We start from the raw sequence: 22,797 nt of genomic DNA, 5'->3' as shown, positions 1-22,797 counted from the left end.
AATGTTTAGTTAATTATAATACTGTGTTTATGCTGACGTTCATGAGTTGGCAATAGTGGTAAATCCCTTTCTAGAGTCTTCAATAGATTAGAATTTAATGTTACACACTGGTCACTTTGTTCATGAAATGTGTTGTACTATTGTTGTTAAATATACTCCAAAGCATCACTGCCAAGTATGTGACACATTCTACGCAACTTATGTGATTGCACATATGACAATGTGAAAGTACCTAAGTATTTATTTACTGATATGAAGCACTTTTATAATTAAGCATTACTTACCATCTCTGTCCTAAACGACATTTCCCGCTCCAAAGAAGATAAATGCGAAAAATGCCTGTAATTTTCATGCATCGATGATACGTGGTAAATGTTGAAACCACCTGACAGAAGTGCTGAAACAGTATTTCATAAATTCTGTAACATGTGTCATTAATAGGCAGAGCTATTCCTATGCAACATAAGCTTCCTCTGACCACATTTTTCTGAAATAATTTTACTTTAGTGTGGAAAATATAGCACAATTTGCAGTAGTTTGTATGTCATCTAAACATTTAGGTTCCCTGTAAGTTTTAATGACTATCATGTCAATAACAAAAGTAGTCAACACCTCTAATTCACTGTTGTAGTGTTGGACAAACTTTAAAATATCACAAACAAAACTGAAATTAGCAGACAACAACTCTAACAAATCCCACTGAACTTAAAAGGAAAACATTATGATATGACAAGAAGTCACATGAGTGCAACAAGAATGTTAACTTGACATTCAGTTTATCTGGATATCTGGAAGCTAAGGTAATTAGTAAACCAGCTGACAAAGTTGTGGATATTTGTACAAACTCAGGTAAAGAAACATGTTGCCACAACCCAACATACTATAAACTCTACTAATGCTGACAACAAGTTCAGTATCCATTCACTTCTAATTGTTTTTGTGAATAGTGATCAAATTTGCTCAGAACATCATAAACATGTAACCACACTGAAGTCCAAATTCAAAACCAGTCATCAATGAAATACAACACTTAGTACAGAAAGCACATTTATCATTAGCAGTAACATACAGCTAGAATAGAACTTAACTCCTGGATGGAGCGGGCAGTTATTTATATGAACACTAAATATTTCAGAATGTAGGTATTTAGGGTATATAAACATCAAATATTCCATAATGTACAACAATTGCAAACATAAGGTTTTCAAGAACCTTGCAGAAATGATAAATACATAACAACAAATAGCTGTTGGTGGTCAGATTTGAACTAGCAACCTGCAGCACGCCCAACAGTGGCACTAACCACACTAACACACTGTGTGCACCACATTTCACAGCACTGCTCTCTCTCCTGAAGAAACAGCAACTCACTGTTTCAGAAGTTCTCGAGCCGGCTATAGCACTCTGGGTCTAGATCTTGTTAATGGTCCTCTGTATGGGGCGCTGGTGAATCTTCATGTTCTGGTCATGTTGTTACATCCTCTTCACTATGATGAGCACTGAAGGTAGGCCCTCCCATTAAAGCTTTGCAAATGTTGATGGGGTCCTCAGTTTCCTTGAACCTCCCATCATTGAACTGTACCTCTGGGATGTAGTAGGGCATCACACGGAGGGAGACGTGGACAATGTCTGTGCACATTTGTCTTCTTGAGGAAAGGTGATAATCCTTGACTTCATATGTGACATTTGAAAAGTAATGAAGGATACGGTACAGCCCAAAGCAGGACTTCAGTAGCTTTTCTGATAGTCCTACTTTCTGCACAGGTGTAAAAATCCATTTCAAATCTCCCAGGCTGTATCCCACTGGCCGATGCTTGGTGTGATAGCACTCTTGGTCTTTAGACTGGGAATCCAGGGTCCATATGCGATCCAGCTGCCTTGGTTCTTCAGTCCTGGTGATGAGGTGTTTAACACAGTCATCCTGATTATCGTCTTTCTGAAATGGTAACAGTGAATCCATTGTTGTTTCGGCCTCGCGACCATGGAGCAGGAAGAGCAGTGTGTTGCTTTGCTGTGTTGTATACAAATGTCATGACATTTCTCTTCGACATCAACATATGTGTAGAGCATATCTGCCAACATCTTATTAAAACATTCTATGAGGCCATTCATTTGTGGATAGTAGGCAAGTGTCATCCTGTTTTATTTTTTATTTTATTTTATGGCAATTGAGTTTTGTTCCAGTCGAGAGAAAATGAGAGCAGTCACAGATTTTCCAACTCCTTGGCACATTCGTGATAGGAGAAGTTCTCTCGGAACATGCTCGTATTACCGGCAATTCATAAAGGACTCCTGTATCAAGATACACTGCTTACAAGAACTATAGCAAGGAGAAGGCTAATTTTCCTGAAACCAGGTGCAAGAAAGAGCTTCCCTTGCCCTTAAGGAGACAATAACATCTTCTCCAATCATATGACTGTATGATGAGAGTGCTGAGACAGAACTTCACTCTGACACTAGCGTCTATTGCAGATTCTGGAAGGTGTTGAAAAGGTGATAGTTGATGTTTCCAAAGTACCCCTAAAAGTCTGAGATGAACTACTCTACAAGCAAGAAGGAGTGCCTTGCATTTGTTTGGGCTACCAACAACTTCTGGCCATATTTATTTGACAAACCATTTGCTGTTGTGATGGACCACCAGTCTTTCTGCTGGCTGATTAACCTGAAGGATCTGTCAGGTCAGCTGACAAAATGGGTACTGAGACTTCAGGAGTATGACGTAGCAATGTTAAGTAAGAGCAGGGTCGGCATTACACACAAATGATAAAAGATATTGTCTCGGTACTTTCACAGCCCAATAGACCTTTGTCCTTCATGCAGTATCCATAAAGCAGTAGTTTACTTCAAATTCTTGACTGAGATATACAAGACCAGACAAGAGTGCAGCTTATGCATCGCATTTTGAGTCTTTGTTTCTCTTTAGGCACCCAAAGGTCTGAAAATGAGTCATGCTGTGGCATCTAAATATATGAGGAAATCAAAGCCATTTGTACAGAAGGGGTAACACACTGTAAATTGGTTATAACATTAATGACCTTGAAGATCATGGCTCAATCAGTAAAGTGGCTCCAAAAGTGTAGAAAATGATTATTAACCTGTTTTCAGGTAACCCATTCTTAACATTGTGTCAAATGCAAGCAAAATTCACTTTGAAACAGCTTTCATTGCAAATTCGACGCATTCAGAGGTCTCTTCCATATGGATACATGAGAAACTTGGTTTCAAGTATGTCTCGGAGATGTCAAGTAATCATCTATACTGTGGGTGACTGGATGTATTATTTATTGTGATGGCATTTTTTTGTTCATTTATGATGTATGTACATGTTTTAGTTTGTTGCCACATACATTTTTCTGCTGATTAACCCGACCATGATCTTACTGGACAGTGTGTATGAAAGTAGCTGCAGACACAGATCCTGTGGCAAAAGACAGCAGCCTGGATAAAATCTAAGTCATCACTGCATTAAATGAAATTGCTGCCACACAGAGAGAAGATCCAGCACTCCTGAAAACCATAGAAGCCTTGAATAAGGAGGAACTGACCAAAGAAGCTCATTTACAGCCAGCTACCCAGAAATATTTCCACAATGCTCCAATATCTGGTCAGCTGGGATTTGTGAAGACTTTATACAGAATCAGATACAAAAATTGTTGGCCAGGGTTCTACCAATCTATTAGCTATTAAATAAGCCATTGTAAAGAATACCAACGATGTAAGAATGTGGCAAAATTACCTCCAGGGCAACAACTACTGATCCCACCAGCAGCAGTGTCATTCCTCTGAATTGGAATCAATCTCTTGGGGAGCTTCTTGAAGTCAATGAACAGGAGAAGGTTAGTAATCTGCACTGACTACCTCACCTGCTGTGCAATCATTAAAGTTGTACTGACTGTCAAAGCTCTGAAACTGCCATGTTCATTGCAAAAGACATCATTTTGAAGCAAAGAGGATCCCCCGTGATGATCTGTGATTGTGGAAAAGTTTTTCAGTGAAGATTATTATCAGAGATAATTTCACACTGCAACATTACGCACAGGATGACACTTGCCTACCATCCACAGACGAATGGCCTCATAGAATGTTTTAATAAGATGTTGATGTCGAACAGAGAGAGAGAGAGAGAGAGAGAGAGAGAGAGAGAGAGAGAGAGAGAGAGAGAGAGTGGTATACAATACTGCCTGTCATGACATTTGCATACAACACAACAAGGCAACACACTGATCTTCCTGCTCCATGGTCGCGAGGCCGAAACAACAATGGATTCACTATTACCATTTCAGAGAGACGATAATCAGAATGACTGTGTTAAACACCTCATCACCAGGACTGAAGAACCAAGGCAGCTGGATCGCATATGGACCCTGGATTCCCAGTGTAAAGACCAAGGGAGCTACCACACCACGCACCGGCCAGTAGAATACAGCCTAGGAGACTTGGAATGGATTTTTACACCTGTGCAGAAAGTAGGACTATCAGAAAAGCTACTAAAGTCCTGCTTTGGGCTGTACCGTATCCTTCATTACTTTTCAAATGTCACATATGAAGTCAAGGATTATCACCTTTCCTCAAGAAGACAAAAGTGTACAGACATTGTCCACGTCCCCCTCCGTGTGATGCCCTACTACATCCCAGAGGTACAGTTCAATGATGGGAGGTTCAAGGAAACTGAGGACCCCCTCAACATTAGCAAAGCTTTGATGAGAGGGCCTACCTTCAGTGCTCATCATAGTGAAGAGGATGTAACAACATGACCAGAACATGAAGATTCACCAGCGCCCCATACAGAGGACCATTAACAAGATCTAGACCCAGAGTGCTATAGCCAGCTCGAGAACTTCTGAAACAGTGAGTTGCTGTTTCTTCAGGAGAGAGAGCAGTGCTGTGAAATGTGGTGCACACAGTGTGTTAGTGTGGTTAGTGCCACTGTTGGGCGTGCTGCAGGTTGCTAGTTCAAATCTGACCACCAACAGCTATTTGTTGTTATGTATTTATCATTTCTGCAAGGTTCTTGAAAACCTTATGTTTGCAACTGTTGTACATTATGGAATATTTGATGTTTATATACCCTAAATATCTACATTCTGAAATATTTAGTGTTCATATAAATAACTGCCCGCTCCATCCAGGAGTTAAGTTCTATTCTAGCTGTACATTACTGCTAATTGTTTTTGTAACTAGTGATCAAATTTGCTCAGCCTGGGTGGCTGACTAGAAGGATAAGAATATCCTGTAGAACTAAGTGGCAATTATATCAAAACATTAGAAACAGTCAAAATCTAAATGCAGCAGCCCATTACAAACAGTATTGTAAGGTGCTTAAAAAAGTTATTAAGAAGGCAAAAAGTATGTGGTATGCAGATAGAATAGCTAAGTCTCAGGATAAAATTAAAACCACATGGTCAGTCATAAAGGAAGTGGCTGGTCTGCAGAGACAGGTCGAGGATATAGAATCAGTGCATAGTGGGAATGTCCGTGTTACTGATAAGTCACATATTTGTACAGTATTTAATAACCACTATCTGAATATAGCAGGTGAACTAAATAGAAACCTAGTTCCAACAGGGAATCATATAGCGCTCGTAGAAAAAAGTGTTCCGAGACTGTTACCTGAAATGCTCCTCCATGATACTGACAAGAGGGAGATTGAGTTAATAATTAAATCACTAAAGACCAAGAACTCTCATGGATATGACTGGGTATCTAGCAGAATACTGAAGTATTGTTCTATGTACATTAGCCCAGTACTTAGCCATATCTGTAACTTTTCCTTTAGGAGTGGTCGGTTTCCTGACCAATTAAAGTACTTGGTAGTGAAGCCACTTTATAAAAAGGGAGACAGGGATAATGTTGACGATTATAGACTTATTTCTATGCCATTGGTGTTTGCTAAAGTTATCGAGAAGGTTGTATATACAAGGTTACCGGAGCATTTAAATTCACATAATTTGTTGTCAAATGTACAGTTTGGTTTTAGAAACGGTTTAGCAATTGAAAATGCTATATTCTCTTTTCTCTGTGAAGTTTTGGATGGATTAAATAAAAGGTTGCGAACGCTAGGAGTTTTCTTTGATTTAACGAAGGCTTTTGACTGTGTTGACCACAAAATATTACTGCAGAAGTTGGACCATTATGGAGTAAGAGGAGTAGCTTACAATTGGTTCGCCTCTTACTTTGAGAACAGAAAGCAGAAGGTAATTCTCCGCATTATTGAGAGTGGTAGTGATGTTCAGTCCCAATGGGGCACTGTTATGTGGGGCGTTCCCCAAGGGTCAGTGCTTGGGCCAAGGCTGTTTCTTATTTATATAAATGATATGCCTTCTAATATTAAAGGTGATTCAAAAATATTTCTGTTTGCTGATGACACCAGCTTGGTAGTGAAGGATCTTGTGTGTAATATTGAAACATTATCAAATAATGTAGTTCATGAAATAAGTTCGTGGCTTGTGGAAAATAATTTGATGCTAAATCACAGTAAGACTCAGTTTTTACAGTTTCTAACTCACAATTCAACAAGAACTGATATTTTGATCAGACAGAATGGGCATATTATAAGCGATATGGAACAATTCAAGTTCCTAGAGGTTCGGATAGATAGTAAGCTGTTGTGGAAAGCCCATGTTCAGGATCTTGTTCAGAAACTAAATGCTGCTTTATTTACCATTAGATCAGTATCTTAAATACGTGACAGTTCAACACGAAAAGTAGTCTACTTCGCATATTTTCATATGCTTATGTCATATGGTATTATTTTTTGGGGTAATTCTTCTGATTCAAAAAGGGTATTTTTGGCTCAAAAACGGGCTGTTTGAGCTATATGTGGTGTAAGTTCGAGAACCTCTTGTCGACCCCTATTCCATAGTCTGGGAATTCTGACATTGTCCTCACAGTATATATTTTCTTTAATGTCATTTGTTGTTAGCAATATTAGCTTATTCCCAAGAGTTAGCAGCTTTCACTCAGTTAATACTAGGCAGAGATCAAATCTGCATGAGGAATGCACTTCCTTGATTCTTGTGCAGGAAGGAGTGCACTATTCTGCTGCATCCATTTTCAATAAGCTACCACAAGAACTCAAAAATCTTTGCAGTAGCCCAAACGCTTTTAATTCTAAACTGAAGAGTTCCCTCATGGCTCACTCCTTCTATTCTGTCGAGGAGCTCCTGGAAGAGCTGAAAAATTAAGCAAATTCCAGTGTTACATTGTTGATTTTCTTTATTTAAACTTACGAACTGTCGCCTGAATACGCTTCTTGTATTTCATTTTATCTGTTTCTACTATCGTGTTATAATTTCATGTATTGACTCGTTCCATGACCATGGAGACTTCTCCTTAATTTGGTCCCACGGAACAATAAATAAATAAATAAAATAAATAAATGCACCAGATGCCCCAAATTTTTTTCTCTGGATTGGAACAAACCTCCATTTCCATTCACCAGATGCCCCAATTTTTTTATTTATTTCTTCGGCAGAGAAGAGGCACTTTTTCTAATTGAGGCTAGAGCCTGCAATCTGAACACACTGCAGCACGATTATCAGGCAGCTTAGATGATCTTGGAATATCTTCTAAGAGTGACCATGTCACCCAGACAGCAAAGATTCGTCAACCATTTAAGGTGTCAAAGCATATTTCCCATCCTATGTTTGAAGGTGGTTAGAACCCTACAAGTACAAAATGTCATAGCTTTAAACTCACACAAAAACCATCAGGAGTTATAAAGGCAGCCTTTTCCCAGTTAGTCTCAATCTGCCAGTAGCCTTTGTACAAGTCCATTGTGGGGAAGTATACTACTGGCCATTAAAATTGCTACAGATGATAAATGGGTATTCATTGGACAAATATATTTTACTAGAACTTATATGTGATTACATTTTCACGCAATTTGGGTGCATAGATCCTGAGAAATCAGTACCCAGAACAACCACCTCTGGCCGTAATAACGGCCTTGATACGCCTGGGCATTGAGTCAAACAGAGCTTGGATGGCGTGTACAGGTAAAGCTGCCCACGCAGCTTCAACACGATACCATAGTTCATCAAGAGTAGTGATTGGCATATTGTGACAAGCCAGTTGCTCGGCCACCATTGACCAGACACTTTCAATTGGTGAGAGATCTGGATAATGTGCTGGCCAGGGCAGCAGTTGAACATTTTCTGTATCCAGAAAAGCCCGTACAGGACCTGCAACATGCGGTTGTGCATTATCCTGCTGAAATGTAGGGTTTTGCAGGGATCGAATGAAGGGTAAAGCCATGGGTCATAACACATCTGAATGTAACGTCCTCTGTTCAAAGTGCCATCAATGCGAACAAGACTTGACTGGGACGTGTAACCAATGGCACCCCATACCATCACGCCGGGTGATAACGCCAGTATGGCGATGACAAATACACGCTTCCAATGTGCGTTCACAGTAATGTCGCCAAACACGGTTGCAACCATCATGATGCTGTAAACAGAACCTGGATTCATCCGAAGAAATGACGTTTTGCCATTCGTGTACCCAGGTTCATCGTTGAGTACACCATCGCAAGCCCTCCTGTCTGTGATGCAGCATCAAGGGTAACCGCAGCCATGGTCTCCGAACCGATAGTCCATGCTGCTGCAAACATCGTCGAACTGTTCGTGCAGATGGTTGTCGTCTTGCAAACTCCCCCATCTGTTGACTCAGGGATTGAGACGTGGCTGCACGATCCGTTACAGCCATGCAGATAAGATGCCTGTCATCTCGACTGCTAGTGATACGAGGCCGTTGGGATCCAGCACGGCATTCCGTATTACCCTCTGGAACCCACCAATTCCATATTCTGCTAACAGTCATTGGATCTCGACCAACGCGAGCAGCAATGTCGTGATACGATAAACCGCAATCACGATAGGCTACAATCCGACCTTTACCAAAGTCGGGAACGTGATGGTACGCATTTCTCCTCCTTACATGAGGCATCACAACAACATTTCACCAGGCAATGCCAGTCAACTGCTGTTTGTGTATGAGAAATCCGTTGGAAACTTTCCTCACATCAGCATGTTGTAGGTGTCGCCACCAGTGTCAACCTTGTGTGAATGCTCTGAAAAGCTAATCATTTGCATATCATAGCATCTTCTTCCTGCCAGTTAAATTTCATGTCTGTACAACGTCATCTTCGTGGTGTAGCAATTTTAATGGCCAGAAGTGTAGTTTGCTCTTTGCAAGCAGGATAGTGTCTCATCAATGTGCAGCAATGGACAGACATCATTAGTTGACGCAGAAATGCTATGTGCCATCCTTCTTCACAAGGACCACAGGAGAGAACCAAGGATGTTCTGAAAGTTCAATGATGCCACCTTGCAGCATCTTCTCCATTTCCTCCCAGATAGCCGTCATTCAGATGGCAGCACACTATATGAGTGCTAGCTAACTCATGGATGATCCTCAATGTTGGTATGGTATTTTACCATGAGCTGCTTGGTCTATCTTTCTCCACTATGGATCTGAAAGGACCCAAAAATTGATACAAAATGGCTATCAATTGCTGAGGTTGGTTCCTCAGTCAGGCCAGGTTCTTTTGAAAGTTTGATAGTAGCTTCTTCCCCTGCATTTTCTGTAGTGGTAGTGATGTACAATTCTTCATCGGTGACATTAAGCTGCTGTTCCTGGACTGGTTTGGCTGCCCCTACACATACTGCTTTAGGGATGAGTTGTGGCTACTCTTGACAGTGATTTAAAGTTTTCCTTGAGCACCTACCACACTTATTATCATTGCTGGTATGTAGATTTCTTTTGTGAGTGTGAGTAGCTTTATCAACAAAATTTTCACAGTTTAAAACTGAACATCTTAACTGATGACTGGTACTCGTCTCGTTGATGATGGTGGAATAATAATGTTTCCAATAGCAAACAAATGTCTCAGGACGGTGATAGATGTGTAAGTCTACTATGGAACTGCGTCTTGTAAAGGCTTATTGCAGCTTACAGTTCTGCAAGTGCAGGATTTTGTGTCAATATTTGCTGTCATTTGGGAAACAATATCATTCTTCAGAGTAGCCCACTTCAGGATTGCCCAAAATTCCATTATAAAACTTAGGGCTGGACGATCTACAATAAATACATCTCAGTATGTGGTATACAGGGCACAACCATGGTATATATGGAACCCAAACTTTTGGATGGACAAGAATGGGACTGCATCCCAGCATTCATCCTTAATCATTTAGGGAATCTACAGCAGCCCTAAATCTTTACATCTGGACAAGTACGTGGGCAACAATCCTCCCATATTTGAGTCCTGTGTTTAAACCACATTTTCATCTCACTAGGTGGAAGGAAGATTTGTCTCATATTCATCAGCAGCCACTGAAACACTATGCTTGTGTACAGTCTCACCATTGGGCATTGTTAAGTCCCATAATGCTTAGAGCCATTTGAACCCTTGGGCATTACATCTACATGTCAAGCTGCGGGCAGCCAGTGGGAAGACAGTATGGGGTAACCAATGATCAGCCACTAGCCAGATGACTTTCTCATATCACAAAATATGAAGTATTTGCCTTGGGTGGACAATTCTCACTTCACAGACTGCTTCGGCCACAGACTGACATTTCTGTTATTGATACATGGTAGTAGGGCTAATTGTAATGTTGAAATAGTTGTTAATGAATTCATCTGGATCTTGGTTGTGATGACTGACTGATCTGTGGCATAGCTCAAACTCCACATAGCCTGGGTCTATGTTACATTGGAAGGTGATAGACTGACAGAGTTGGCAAAGCCAACAAATTTGAATTAAGAATCGAATGTTAATGTTAAGCCTTGATTTTGGTGAAGACTGCCCTTTAAATCACTTGCTATACAAATCAGCTGATCCACCACCATAACTTACACTTTGTTGACAACAGAGATTCCAAGGAAACAGACTGCCCTTTAAATCACTTGCTATACAAATCAGCTGATCCACCACCATAACTTACACTTTGTTGACAACAGAGATTCCAAGGAAACAGCATGCACAGGCCTTCCAAACATTAAGGTTTATCAGACAGTCAACAACAAGGTCAGTAAGAACAGAGTACAAACATGGATGGAACAAGGCAATGGAAGGATTTTTGTCATATCCTTGACGAAAGAAATACCTCAACATGTACCATAACTGGTTTAAGGAAACTGTGGAATGGGTAAATCTTGGTTGATGAATGGGGATTTGAACCTTATTCCTCCTGAATGAGAGTTCAGCACTCCTACTACTACATCACCTTGTTCAGTCACTTACTGCAGTGGAGTGAACTGCAGTAACTGGAAAGTTGAAAAAGAATTTAAAACAGCAGTCTTCTCAAGCTCGTAAATCACTCTTTTCATGATTTTTCTATCATCATGCAGATCGAATTGCAGTTTTTTGTTTGTTTGTATCCCTATGTTTAACATCAATGTAGACAACAATCCTTACCATTTTAACTTAAAATGCTACATAAAATAAAAATTATGACAGTTTACTCTACTATCTGGGTATTAAATAAGCTTATTTGTTTAGCCAGCTCTCAGTGTTTTAACCTGCAGTATACCTTTCCATAACCTTGTAAATGGTTCTGCAAGTTTGATTACACTTAAGTTTTGCAAATCCTTCTGAAGTGCTATGATTTATAAAAATATTTTGCTAGCCACAGGATATGTTTTGTTCTATTATTTTCTGATACACACATTTTCCAGGACCAAGCCAGTCACAGTACTTAATGTGCGCTTATATATGGAGAAGTAGATTCCTACCATTCCCACAACCCAATCACATTTGATGTAACTCAGTCTATTTTTTAACTTTATAGAACTTAATTTCAAACAGTAATTTAAACCTTTGCACTCTGCAATGCAAATATAGGTCATCTTTGTGCACTCTCATTTAAACTACACCACAGACAACTGCACGAGTCTCTCTGTGGGAACAATGAGGTCACCGACCAACAAGAAGGGTGTACATTAAAATGGCAAGTGTACTTGCATTCAAATAAGCATTACAATACAAAACCTTTCATTGTGTGATTTTTTAAACTCATGATAGACTGTTTCAATCATGATTTCACTCTGTTTACAAATGAATGACTGTCATCATCAAAATCATTATCACTCTCATTTACATTTTGTCATTCCTCTAAAAGCTCTACAATCTCTTCCTCAGAAAAGGCTGTGGGTGAAGAGCTAGTCATTTTGTGCCTACTAACTTGAACATAATAGTTACAACCTTTCTCTCAACACAACTGCTACAGTTTGACACTGAGTTAATGCAGATTTTCCTAGGTGGCAGTACTACGTAGCATTGATATCTAGTACTGTCAGATTCAAGGATGGAGTATGTGAGGTATACAAAAAAAATTGTGTCGAATGAGGTGTGGCATTAGAGTGGAAAACAAAATTTGCAATATTGAGCACCATTTGCCATTGGAGTGAAACAGCATAAAAGGCCGAAAGTGATCCTTCCCATTCCACCATTGATATACATAAAGTGAGAAGCACACTTGTAAAAATCAAGATAGCTATATGAAGCAGCATATCCCATGTTATCTGCACAGGAGTAATGAGCATATTAGGAAGGATATTTAATAATAATATCGCAGGATACACTATAGATTGACTTGTGTAGTAGAAAAGTAGTAGACATGCACATACAAATCCAGCCATTTAAAATAATCTAGTTGTTGTTAATAACAAACAGGTAAATAGTCATTTACCTCTGTGTACTCAAAAAGTTAACCAACGGAAACTAGAATTTTTCATAAAATACCCAAATATGAATAATTATTATGGCTTCAAGAACAAAAACTCCATGCGTTATAGAAAAAAATAATCCAAATATCTAGGACAAAGTTTATTATTGCATTGGTCTTCATAAAAACTGTTGATTCATGCCACATCAACAAAAACATAATCATAGTCTATACCAAAAGCCTGAACCCAGTCTGACTAAAGTATGCAGGGTCAGCTAAATGATATTAATTAAGGATAATATTATTTATCACAAAGTAAGAAACAAATCTAGTAACATAATGACAATAGTGATAATTGTTTACGAAAAAGCTGTACAGGTTTTTCTTACAAAATCCATTTTTTCCTTACAAGGATTCTTACAAATCACCAATGCAAGTATAACTTTCTAAAAAATATATTTGCATTAAACTTCACATTAAAAAGACTTAATAAATATACTTATGAAGTCTACTACATGTGCATATGCTAAACTACTGATAAAGAATCTGATACTATTTTACATTTATTCAGTGTCAGTCACTGTAAATTAAATGCAGCATAAAATGACTACTCCATATGAAGCAAATAACTATCCTACAATTAACCTTTTTGTGGTTTGTGGAATACATAAGGTCCACAAAAGTAATAGTTAGTTACATGTTACATGGATCAGTTTGCACAACAGATCGTAATGATGTGGGATGAGTCATTTTACATTCACATCGCAAATTAATTTGTAAATATGATTACATTATGAACACTTCCAGGTTTTTTTCCTTACAAAGAGAAAAAAAACACACAGATGTCAGGTAGTAACTCCTATCCAACACCTTTTACACATTGCAGTAATAGAAATTATTTTGTGGAATAGCAGGAGCTGTCAAGGAGAAACTTTCTAAGTTTGTTTTCATATTTTGCTTTGCTGCCTGTCAGACATTTTATATCACTGGACAAGTGATAAAAAATTTTAGTTGCAGCACTGTGCACAACCTTCATGTGGAGCAATGAATGCCATTTTTCTTTCTGTTATTGTAATTATACAAATAATCATTTCATTTGAACTGAGTCTATTATTTACAAAAAAGAAGCTTCATGAGAGAATAAATATACTATGATGCAGTAGTCAGAATGCCCAACTCATTAAACAGAAGACTACAAGATGACCATGGGTGATCACCACATATTATTCTTACAGCACGTTTTTGTGCAATGAAAACTTTCATTCTTAAAGATGAGTTACCCCAGAACATTACTGCATATGACATTATTGAATGAAAATCTGTCAACTTACTGATTTGTCTCTCCCCAAGATTTTCAATGTTGCTAAGTGCAAATAAGGCTGAACTGAATTGTTTTAGGAGTTCCAAAATGTGCTTTTTCCAACTTAAATTCTCAACAGTATGGGTCACTAAGAATTTTTAAGTTTCCACTTGATTTATTAATTACTTGTTGTTACACTTATCATTGGTATAATACCCATAGATGTGCAGAACTGAATGTGTTGCATCGAAACCTTGTCAATGATACTTTTAAAAACTTTCTTTATAATTTCTTCTGTTTCTGCATGTATGCTTGGATTGATTACAATACTAGTGTCAACTGTAAAAACTAATTCTATTTGCTATGTATTGGAGGGAAGATTGTTTACATATATGACGATCAATAATGGACCTGAGATTGAGCTTGTGGAACCCCATACATACTTTCTCCCCAGTCAGAACTATGTCCACAAACTATATTGGTTAAATTACAAAATACAACTACCTGCATTCATTTGGTTAAATGTGACATTATCCACTGATTGGCTATATTATCAATCCCATAAAAGATAAATTTATCTAGGAGAATACTGTGATTCACACAGTCAAATGACAGATAGGTTGCAGAAAATACCAACCAGTGCTGCTTTATTATTATTATTATTATTATTATTATTATTACTATTATTTTTTGTCATCAGTCTACTGACTGGTTTGATGCGGCCCACCACGAATTCCTTTCCTGTGCTAACCTCTTCATCTCAGAGTAGCACTTGCAACCTACGTCCTCAATTATTTGCTTGACGTATGCCAATCTCTGTCTTCGTCTACAGTTTTTGTCCTCTACCGCTCCCTCTAATACCATGGAAGTCATTCCCTCATGTCTTAGAAGATGTCCTATCATCCTGTCCCGTCTCCTTATCAGTGTTTTCCACATATTCCTTTCCTCTCCAATTCTGCGTAGAACCTCCTCATTCCTTACCTTATCAGTCCACCTAATTTTCAACATTCGTCTATAGCACCACATCTCAAATGCTTCGATTCTCTTCTGTTCCGGTTTTCCCACAGTCCATGTTTCACTACCATACAATGCTGTACTCCAGACGTACATCCTCAGAAATTTCTTCCTCAAATTAAGGCCGGTATTTGATATTAGTAGACTTCTCTTGGCCAGAAATGCCTTTTTTGCCATAGCGAGTCTGCTTTTGATGTCCTCCTTGCTCCGTCCATCATTGGTTATTTTACTGCCTAGGTAGCAGAATTCCTTAACTTCATTGACTTCGTGACCATCAATCCTGATGTTAAGTTTCTCGCTGTTCTCATTTCTACTACTTCTCATTACCTTCGTCTTTCTCCGATTTACTCTCAAACCATACTGTGTACTCATTAGACTGTTCATTCCGTTCAGCAGATCATTTAATTCTTCTTCACTTTCACTCAGGATAGCAATGTCATCAGCAAATCGTATCATTGATATCCTTTCACCTTGTATTTTAATTCCACTCCTGAACCTTTCGTTTATTTCCATCATTGCTTCCTCGATATACAGACTGAAGAGTAGGGGCGAAAGGCTACAGCCTTGTCTTACACCCTTCTTAGTACAAGCACTTCGTTCTTGATCGTCCACTCTTATTATTCCCTCTTGGTTGTTGTACATATTGTATATGACCCGTCTCTCCCTATAGCTTACTCCTACTTTTTTTCAGAATCTCGAACAGCTTGCACCATTTTATATTGTCGAACGCTTTTTCCAGGTCGACAAATCCTATGAAAGTGTCTTGATTTTTCTTTAGCCTTGCTTCCATTATTAGCCGTAACGTCAGAATTGCCTCTCTCGTCCCTTTACTTTTACCTAAAGCCAAACTGATTGTCACCTAGCGCATTCTCAATTTTCTTTTCCATTCTTCTGTATATTATTCTTGTAAGCAGCTTCGATGCATGAGCTGTTAAGCTGATTGTGCGATAATTCTCGCACTTGTCAGCTCTTTATTATTTATTGCTTGTAAAATCTGGTGAGTGAACATGTAAATGGTATTCCCAGAAGAGAAACCTTTTTGAAACCCTAACTGTGGTTTGCTGAGGATATTATTGTTGCTACAGTGAGATACTATTCTACAAAGCATCATCTTTTCAAAAATTTTGGAAAATGATATCAAGAGTGGAACAGGTCAGTAGTTATTGACATGTCTCTTATCACCTTTCTTAATAAGGGCTTTAACATTGGTATACTTCAGTCTTTCTGGAAAAATTCCTTGAGTTAGATGATGCATTACATATTTTGGATAAGTTTAAGCTTATTATATGGGGGGGGGGGGGGGGGAATCTTTGGTACTCTATTGGAAACACTACTGGAAGCTTTTATTTTTGAGAGAATGTATAATTTTCTTAATTTCAGCAGGAGGAGTTGGTATTTATATGATTGAATTTCCTGAGAATTACTTTTTCGACATACTGCTGGGATTCGTCTCTTGAACTGTTTGTCCCGATGCTTTCAACTATATTTAAGAAATGATTATTAAATACATTTTCTACCTAAGACTCATCATTTACAGCCCTTTCACTCAGCTCAGTTGCGATGTTATCTTGTTTTGTGGCTGGCTGTCCTACCCCTTGTTTCACTACGTTCCATATAGCCTTAAGTCTGTTGTCAGGATTACTGCTTTCTGGAAGTATGTACACATTTCTTGTTTTTTAATGATCTTTCTTAGCAACATTTGGGTAGTTTTTGTTGTGTGCAACTACTGCAGGATTCTTACTTGTTCTTGCCAAAAAGATACATTTCCCTTTTCCTTTCACAAGATACTTTAATCTCAATAATAATGCACAGTCTTTTACATGGTTGTTTTGCGTCGTTCCTGATTAGCTTGTGCGGAAATCTATTTTCAAATAATTATGTGAATTTATCATTGAATAGATTAAATTTGGTTCATTATAAATTTCATCCCAGGTCATCACCTGTAAATGATTCTTCAAAACATTTGTCCTGGAGTCATTAATTATTCTCACTAATTTCCACTGAGGAGTATCCTTACTGCAAGGCACTATGTTAATTGCCCTAACTAACTGTGTGTCATGATCAGACAGACATTTGTTAGTGCATAACTTATTTTCTTGCTTTGAGCTCCACCAAATAAAACATTATCAAATAGGGTCCTGTTTAACTAAACAATAATAAAATAAACTTTCATTGTACCATTTTTTTGCCATGTCCAAGTGTTACCCCACAGTAATGACACACTTTCAGCATTATACAGTGCAGCTGTATCGGATCCCACCCAAACACTTATTCATTTACTAATTATCTCGTGCACAACTACCTCAATGTGGTATTGTGGTGCTGGCTCAGATTCTGTGGCATTTTGTTGCACAGATTGTAAATTTTTTCTAACCTAGCCCCCTGTTTTTTATCGTACTGCTGTTCATCTAGAAGGATGACATCACAATTAATTGCTGTGTTAGTTGATGCAATAATCAGGTAATAGGTATGGGCTTGCAAAATTACAACAACAATGGACCGGTACAAGACACTGTTATCTACTTGTCTCAATGTTTTTGAACTTGTGTTTTGTCTTAATACATGGGTCACCTACACTGATCAGCCACAACATTATGACCACCTACCTACTATCGATATAACCCATCCAGGTGATAGCAGCGTACCTGGCAAGGAATGACTGCTGGTCAGACACATGCACAATGCATGTAGTATCAGTGAGTGTGTGTACAAAGGGGATGGCACACAATCTGTCTGAGTTTGAATGAGGGCAGATTTTGGTGGCCCGGAAGCTTGGTACGAGCTTTTCAGAAACTGCATGACTTCGCAGGTGTTCAAGGAGTGCTGGATGAGTGTCTCCAACTCATGGCAAAACCAAGTTGAAACTACATCCAAATGATGTGGGTGTGGGGGGCCACCCCTCATTAGAGATGTCGGACACTGTATACTGGGCAGACTGGTAAAACAGGACAGAGACAAACTGTGGTGGAACTAACATGAGACTTTAATGCTGGGCAGAGTAAAAGCATGCCTGAACACAAAGTGCTTCGAAAACTCATAACGATGGGCCTCCGCAGCCAACAACCCATGCATGTGCCAATGTTAAGACATCAGCAACTATGACTGAAATGGGGCACATGACCACCAGCACTGGAAGTTGACGCAGTGGCAGGGCAGTGCACGGTCTGATGAATCACGATACATTCTCCATCATGCTGATGGGAGGGCGCCAATCCGTCATCTCCCAAGGGAACAGCACCTTCACACGTTCTGCGTAATAGAGACAAGCTGGCCGCGGCTCCTTTATGCTCTGCTGAACATTCACATGGGTGTCCATTGGTCCAGTGGAGCTTGTGCAAGGCACCATGATGGCCAAGAAGTATCGTACACTGGTTGCGGACCACGTACACCCTGTCATGACTGTCATAACGATCATGTTTCCCTATGGCAGTGGTATTTTTCAACAAGATAATGCGCCATGTCACAGGGTCAGGAGTGTGATGGAGCAGTTTGAGGAACATGGTGGCAAGTTCCAATTGATGCGTCGGCCCCCAAATTTGCCAGATCTGAACCATAATGGTCTTGTATATGTATTGTGCTAGCATGTAGTAAGACGCCTTTGTAACTCAGAGAAAAATAATATGGACCATGGGGTGGATATATAGAAGCCTGTGAGCAATCAAATTAGGCTCTGTTTGCTTCATGAAAATCAGTGAATCACTATCTCATATAGTCCATGAATGGCTTAAGTGGCTAACAGCGTGTTCTTATAAATCGCAGACATTGCTTTGAAACATTACTACACACCTCAGTAATTCTGCTGGTTTATGCATAATCTGTATTTACTGGGACATATGTGACCCAGAAAACTTCACAAAACATGAAACCATTGGTGCGTGATATGTCAAAACCATCATCAAATGTTATATTAAAAACTTGTGTGTTATATTTCACATTTTTCAGTGTCAGGAGAATGAACGTGATTTGATACTGATTTGTTACACTTTTTTTCCATAATACCATCCAGATAAAATCATCCTGAAATTAGAAATTTAACTCTGGAAATCCTAGGTTCCCATGAAAATAATGATCAAATTAGGTTTGTGGGACACATGCCCGCCAACTTCACCAATTTTCAAAATCGGTTAGCCAAAAATTCTGATAGTGGAAGTGTATTATTTATAACAAAGAAAGACAGTTTTTTTACATTTTATTTCTCAAATAGGCTATATACAAAATAAATTTTACCCCTGAAAGGGTTAACATCAAGAACAAAATCATCTAAGAAAGGACAGGGAAAAAGGTAGTGCAGAGGCATATGTGTCAAATTGTGTGTGTCTTACATTTACATGCATTTGTTTCTACTAGGCATAAAAATATAGTACATAAAAATACTCCTACCAAACTTAAGGGGCAAACACTTGCTCACAGTATTGTGACTCCACAGGTAATCTTTTATATTAATGCTAATAGAAGTTTGTGGTATTTTCATTCGGAAATACGGAAGCATCCGATCCCGCCCGTCTGCTTTGACCCATGACGTCACAAATATGGCGGAAACAAAAACAAACACACACACTTTCCACAAGAAGCCTAATGACACTAACGGGACAAGCGCTGGAAATGGGGTGTTTTGGGTGGGGGGCAAACTAAATATAAACAAATTTAGACGCCTTGCGTAGTTACAACGTGTAAGTGAAGACAGCCATGCATGAATACCCACCCACCTCCCCAGGGGTCATAACCCCTGCAACCCATAGACGATAAAGATGCTTCTGTAGCTGATTAGTGTTTTTTGTCTTTAAAAAAAAAATCTCACGAGATAGAACGAACAGATCAGAAAAGTAAATAAAATAAGATAAAACAGAACTGGAGACAGCCACACCCAAACCAAACTCCTCGCCGTCATGACATCACACACGACAACACCCTTACGTCACGGGTCAAAGCCGACGCGTGGTATCGGACGCTTCTGTCAACCCTTTTCATTCCACTCAACATGTGTGACAAAAGTCATATAATGTGTTGTAAAACATTATAAACTCACTGAATTATTTCAAATAAATTCAAGTCAAATAGCCATGAAACAATGAACATACAATACAAGGGTTTACTTCATTTCACAAATCTTAATAGCAGGTAACCAAAGGGGAAGATGTGACCCACAAATTGTTATTAGAGACATCTGGCATTCTCAAAGAATGAGTTATGAAAACACTATTCAAGTTGGCTGGATCACATAAACAAGCTGAAATATGTAGATGTGGCCAAGTTACTTAATTCCTAATGTATGTCAAGCTTAGCTTTCAGTAATGTTCCAACATTCAGTAAAGTAAAATCTGACTAACCCTTCAGGATCTGAACAGAAATATAATTTTTTCTATGGATTTGCTTTTACAATAATAGTTTGCCTCCAAAAAAGATATTTTAGCAAAGACTTGGCAAAAAATACAATTTAATAGAAACTCATATCTCGATAAACTATTCAAATATAGAAACTAGAGTGTCAAACAGCTGGAGAGTTTGCTACATTCTTCACAATACATTTATACTGTACACTGATATTTTGTACGTAAAAGTCTATCCTGGTTAAAGAAATACAATAAAAGTAGGTAGCTCTACTATATTCTTTGTAACTGGAACACGAAATGTATCAACTGTGTTTTCTGCAAGTACTAGAGGTAATACAGTATATTGATGCAAACAGTTTGATAACTCCAGAAGAAACTGTTCCAATGAACTTATTATCCAACCACAACAGGAGCACAAGCTAATCCTCATATTGAAATACATGGACAAACAATGGGAAAAATAGGGAGTACAACGTTCCTCAGTACATGAATCCAATGGAAAATGAAATAGGATATCTTTGTAGACTACATAAACAGAAAACTAAGCAAAACATGTTTCATCATACTAAAACTAAGAAACTGTAAATCATATGATAATCTCAGGACCATAGTCTATATTTTGCTTCTGTTCACTCAGTGCTGAAATATGGTGTGGTATTTTGGGGAAACTGTGGTGGAAGCTGAAACAATTTAGCATACAGAAAAAGTTTATTTTACTAATGGAAGTGGTAGGCCAAAGATCGTCCTGTAGACAAATATTAAGTAACAACAAAATACTACAATTTCAATGTATTCACGTACTTGAAAATGTAATTATTATGAATCTGACACAGCAAATACATGACGTACAGGTGCAGCAGACAAATACAGACTACTACATAAAGGCATTCGTCATATCAACATCAAAGTATATAATGCACTATTTAAATCCACAGAAACAATTTCAAATCAGCCGTGAAGGATTGCCTGGCCAAGGACTGCTTCTACACAGTAAGGGTGTTTGTAGAAAATCAAGACCGTAGCATCAATTACGACTGTATTTGTACGATGTGTAGAATGACAAAATATTATGTAGGCTAATATTACTCTTTGCAAAAATTGTGTGTGTAAACAATTTCAAGAAATTGTGTATAGTAGCTGTGGAGTGGTCTGAAATGTTTTGTACACTGTCGAGTCCTTGATTCACAGGACCAATAAATAAATACTAGAAAAATAACTCACCCAGAACTATGACAAAAAATTTTGGTTTCGTTTCAGTTTTGTGTATGTGCGATACTTGTTTTGTTGGCACTTCCTTCTCTTTGCCTCTTCGTTTCCTCGACCTGTTATGCTTTCCACTATTTACATTTAGTTCCTTCATCTTATTAAATAAACCCACTTGCAAGCAGTAAACAACTTTCTTCCTAGTTCTAAACGCACTACTGCCATTCGCGGGCAAGGAATTTAAAAACTCGCGATGACAAATTCAAAGACCTCCAGCTGTAGCGCGGAGAGTGTCGTAACGTCGATGACTGTCAACCCGAATGATAGTAAACACCGCGATTTTGTACTAGGCATGTTCCCACGGGAGCTGGAATTCCGCTAGTAAGATCTAGCATTCGTCGCTGAGACACGGACGAGCCAACACAATTGCAAGTTTAGTGTGCGACAGTAAAAATGTCTCTAAGCACTATGGGACTTTACATCTGAGATAATCAGTCTCCTAGACTTAGAACTACTTAAGCCTAACTAACCTAAGGACATCACACACATTCACGCCCGAGGCAGGATTCGAACCTGTTACCGTAACAGCAGCGCGGTTCCGGACTGAAGCGCCTAGAATCGCTCGGTCACAGCTGTCGGCTGGACGGCAGTATGCTTTTCCTCCTGTATCAGCAGTATGTTTTTCTGTGGTGTGTTTAGATTCATGTAGCTATGTCATGTTTGTTCTTGATGCTCAAAAATCGTTCGTAACAATTAATTTCGTAATTCTCCGGGAAATAACGCTCAGTTGCTATAGTTAAAACGGTAACTAATGTGATCCCGGCCGATACCAGTCAGTGGTCGTCATGGACGTGCATACGAGCCCACCGAGCCAGTCATGACGCATTTTCCGTCAACAATGTAAATTACAGACCCGAGTCAGTCGGGTAAAACTGAAATGTGTCCTCAGAATTATCAGGAAGGAGTGGAACTTCATTGTTCGCATACATTTGGCTCGTCGCAGTCTGCAATGCACAGCACCTAGCTACCTTGGCACAACACACTGAGACAAAAGTCCAGATAGTTCACCATCATCACGACAAGTACCAATTTCAGACGCAAACGTGCCAAAAAAGGTAAAGCCAAGTGGCACACATTGCAGTAATGTTGTAGTGGTTGTTGATGTGGTGAGCTTGCAAATGTCGCCTACAATGTGGACGTTGTAGCAGAAGACAGTAACTTGTGTGTCAGTTGTGTAAATGGCCATTACAAGGGGCAGCGTATTCCACAACAGTTG

The 22,797-nt window shown here is 38.8% G+C and overlaps 1 protein-coding gene across 1 annotated transcript in view; it reads right to left on the bottom strand.

The window, feature by feature from the left end:
• Positions 1-21,933, bottom strand: part of LOC124721403 (probable C-mannosyltransferase DPY19L1) — a 224,236-nt gene extending 202,303 nt beyond the window's left edge. The window contains exons 1-2 of the mRNA XM_047246343.1: positions 21,540-21,933; positions 285-397 (exon numbers count right to left, since the gene is read on the bottom strand). Of these exons, the coding sequence (XP_047102299.1) occupies positions 285-397; positions 21,540-21,678 (252 nt within the window). The 5' untranslated portion in view covers positions 21,679-21,933. The remainder of the gene's footprint in view (positions 1-284; positions 398-21,539) is intronic.
• Between the last annotated feature and the right edge of the window lie 864 nt (positions 21,934-22,797).

The sequence above is a fragment of the Schistocerca piceifrons genome, chromosome X (assembly GCF_021461385.2).
Source record: "Schistocerca piceifrons isolate TAMUIC-IGC-003096 chromosome X, iqSchPice1.1, whole genome shotgun sequence".
In the NCBI taxonomy this organism is placed as follows: domain Eukaryota; kingdom Metazoa; phylum Arthropoda; class Insecta; order Orthoptera; family Acrididae; genus Schistocerca; species Schistocerca piceifrons.
This window is presented reverse-complemented; position numbering and strand designations above follow the sequence as displayed.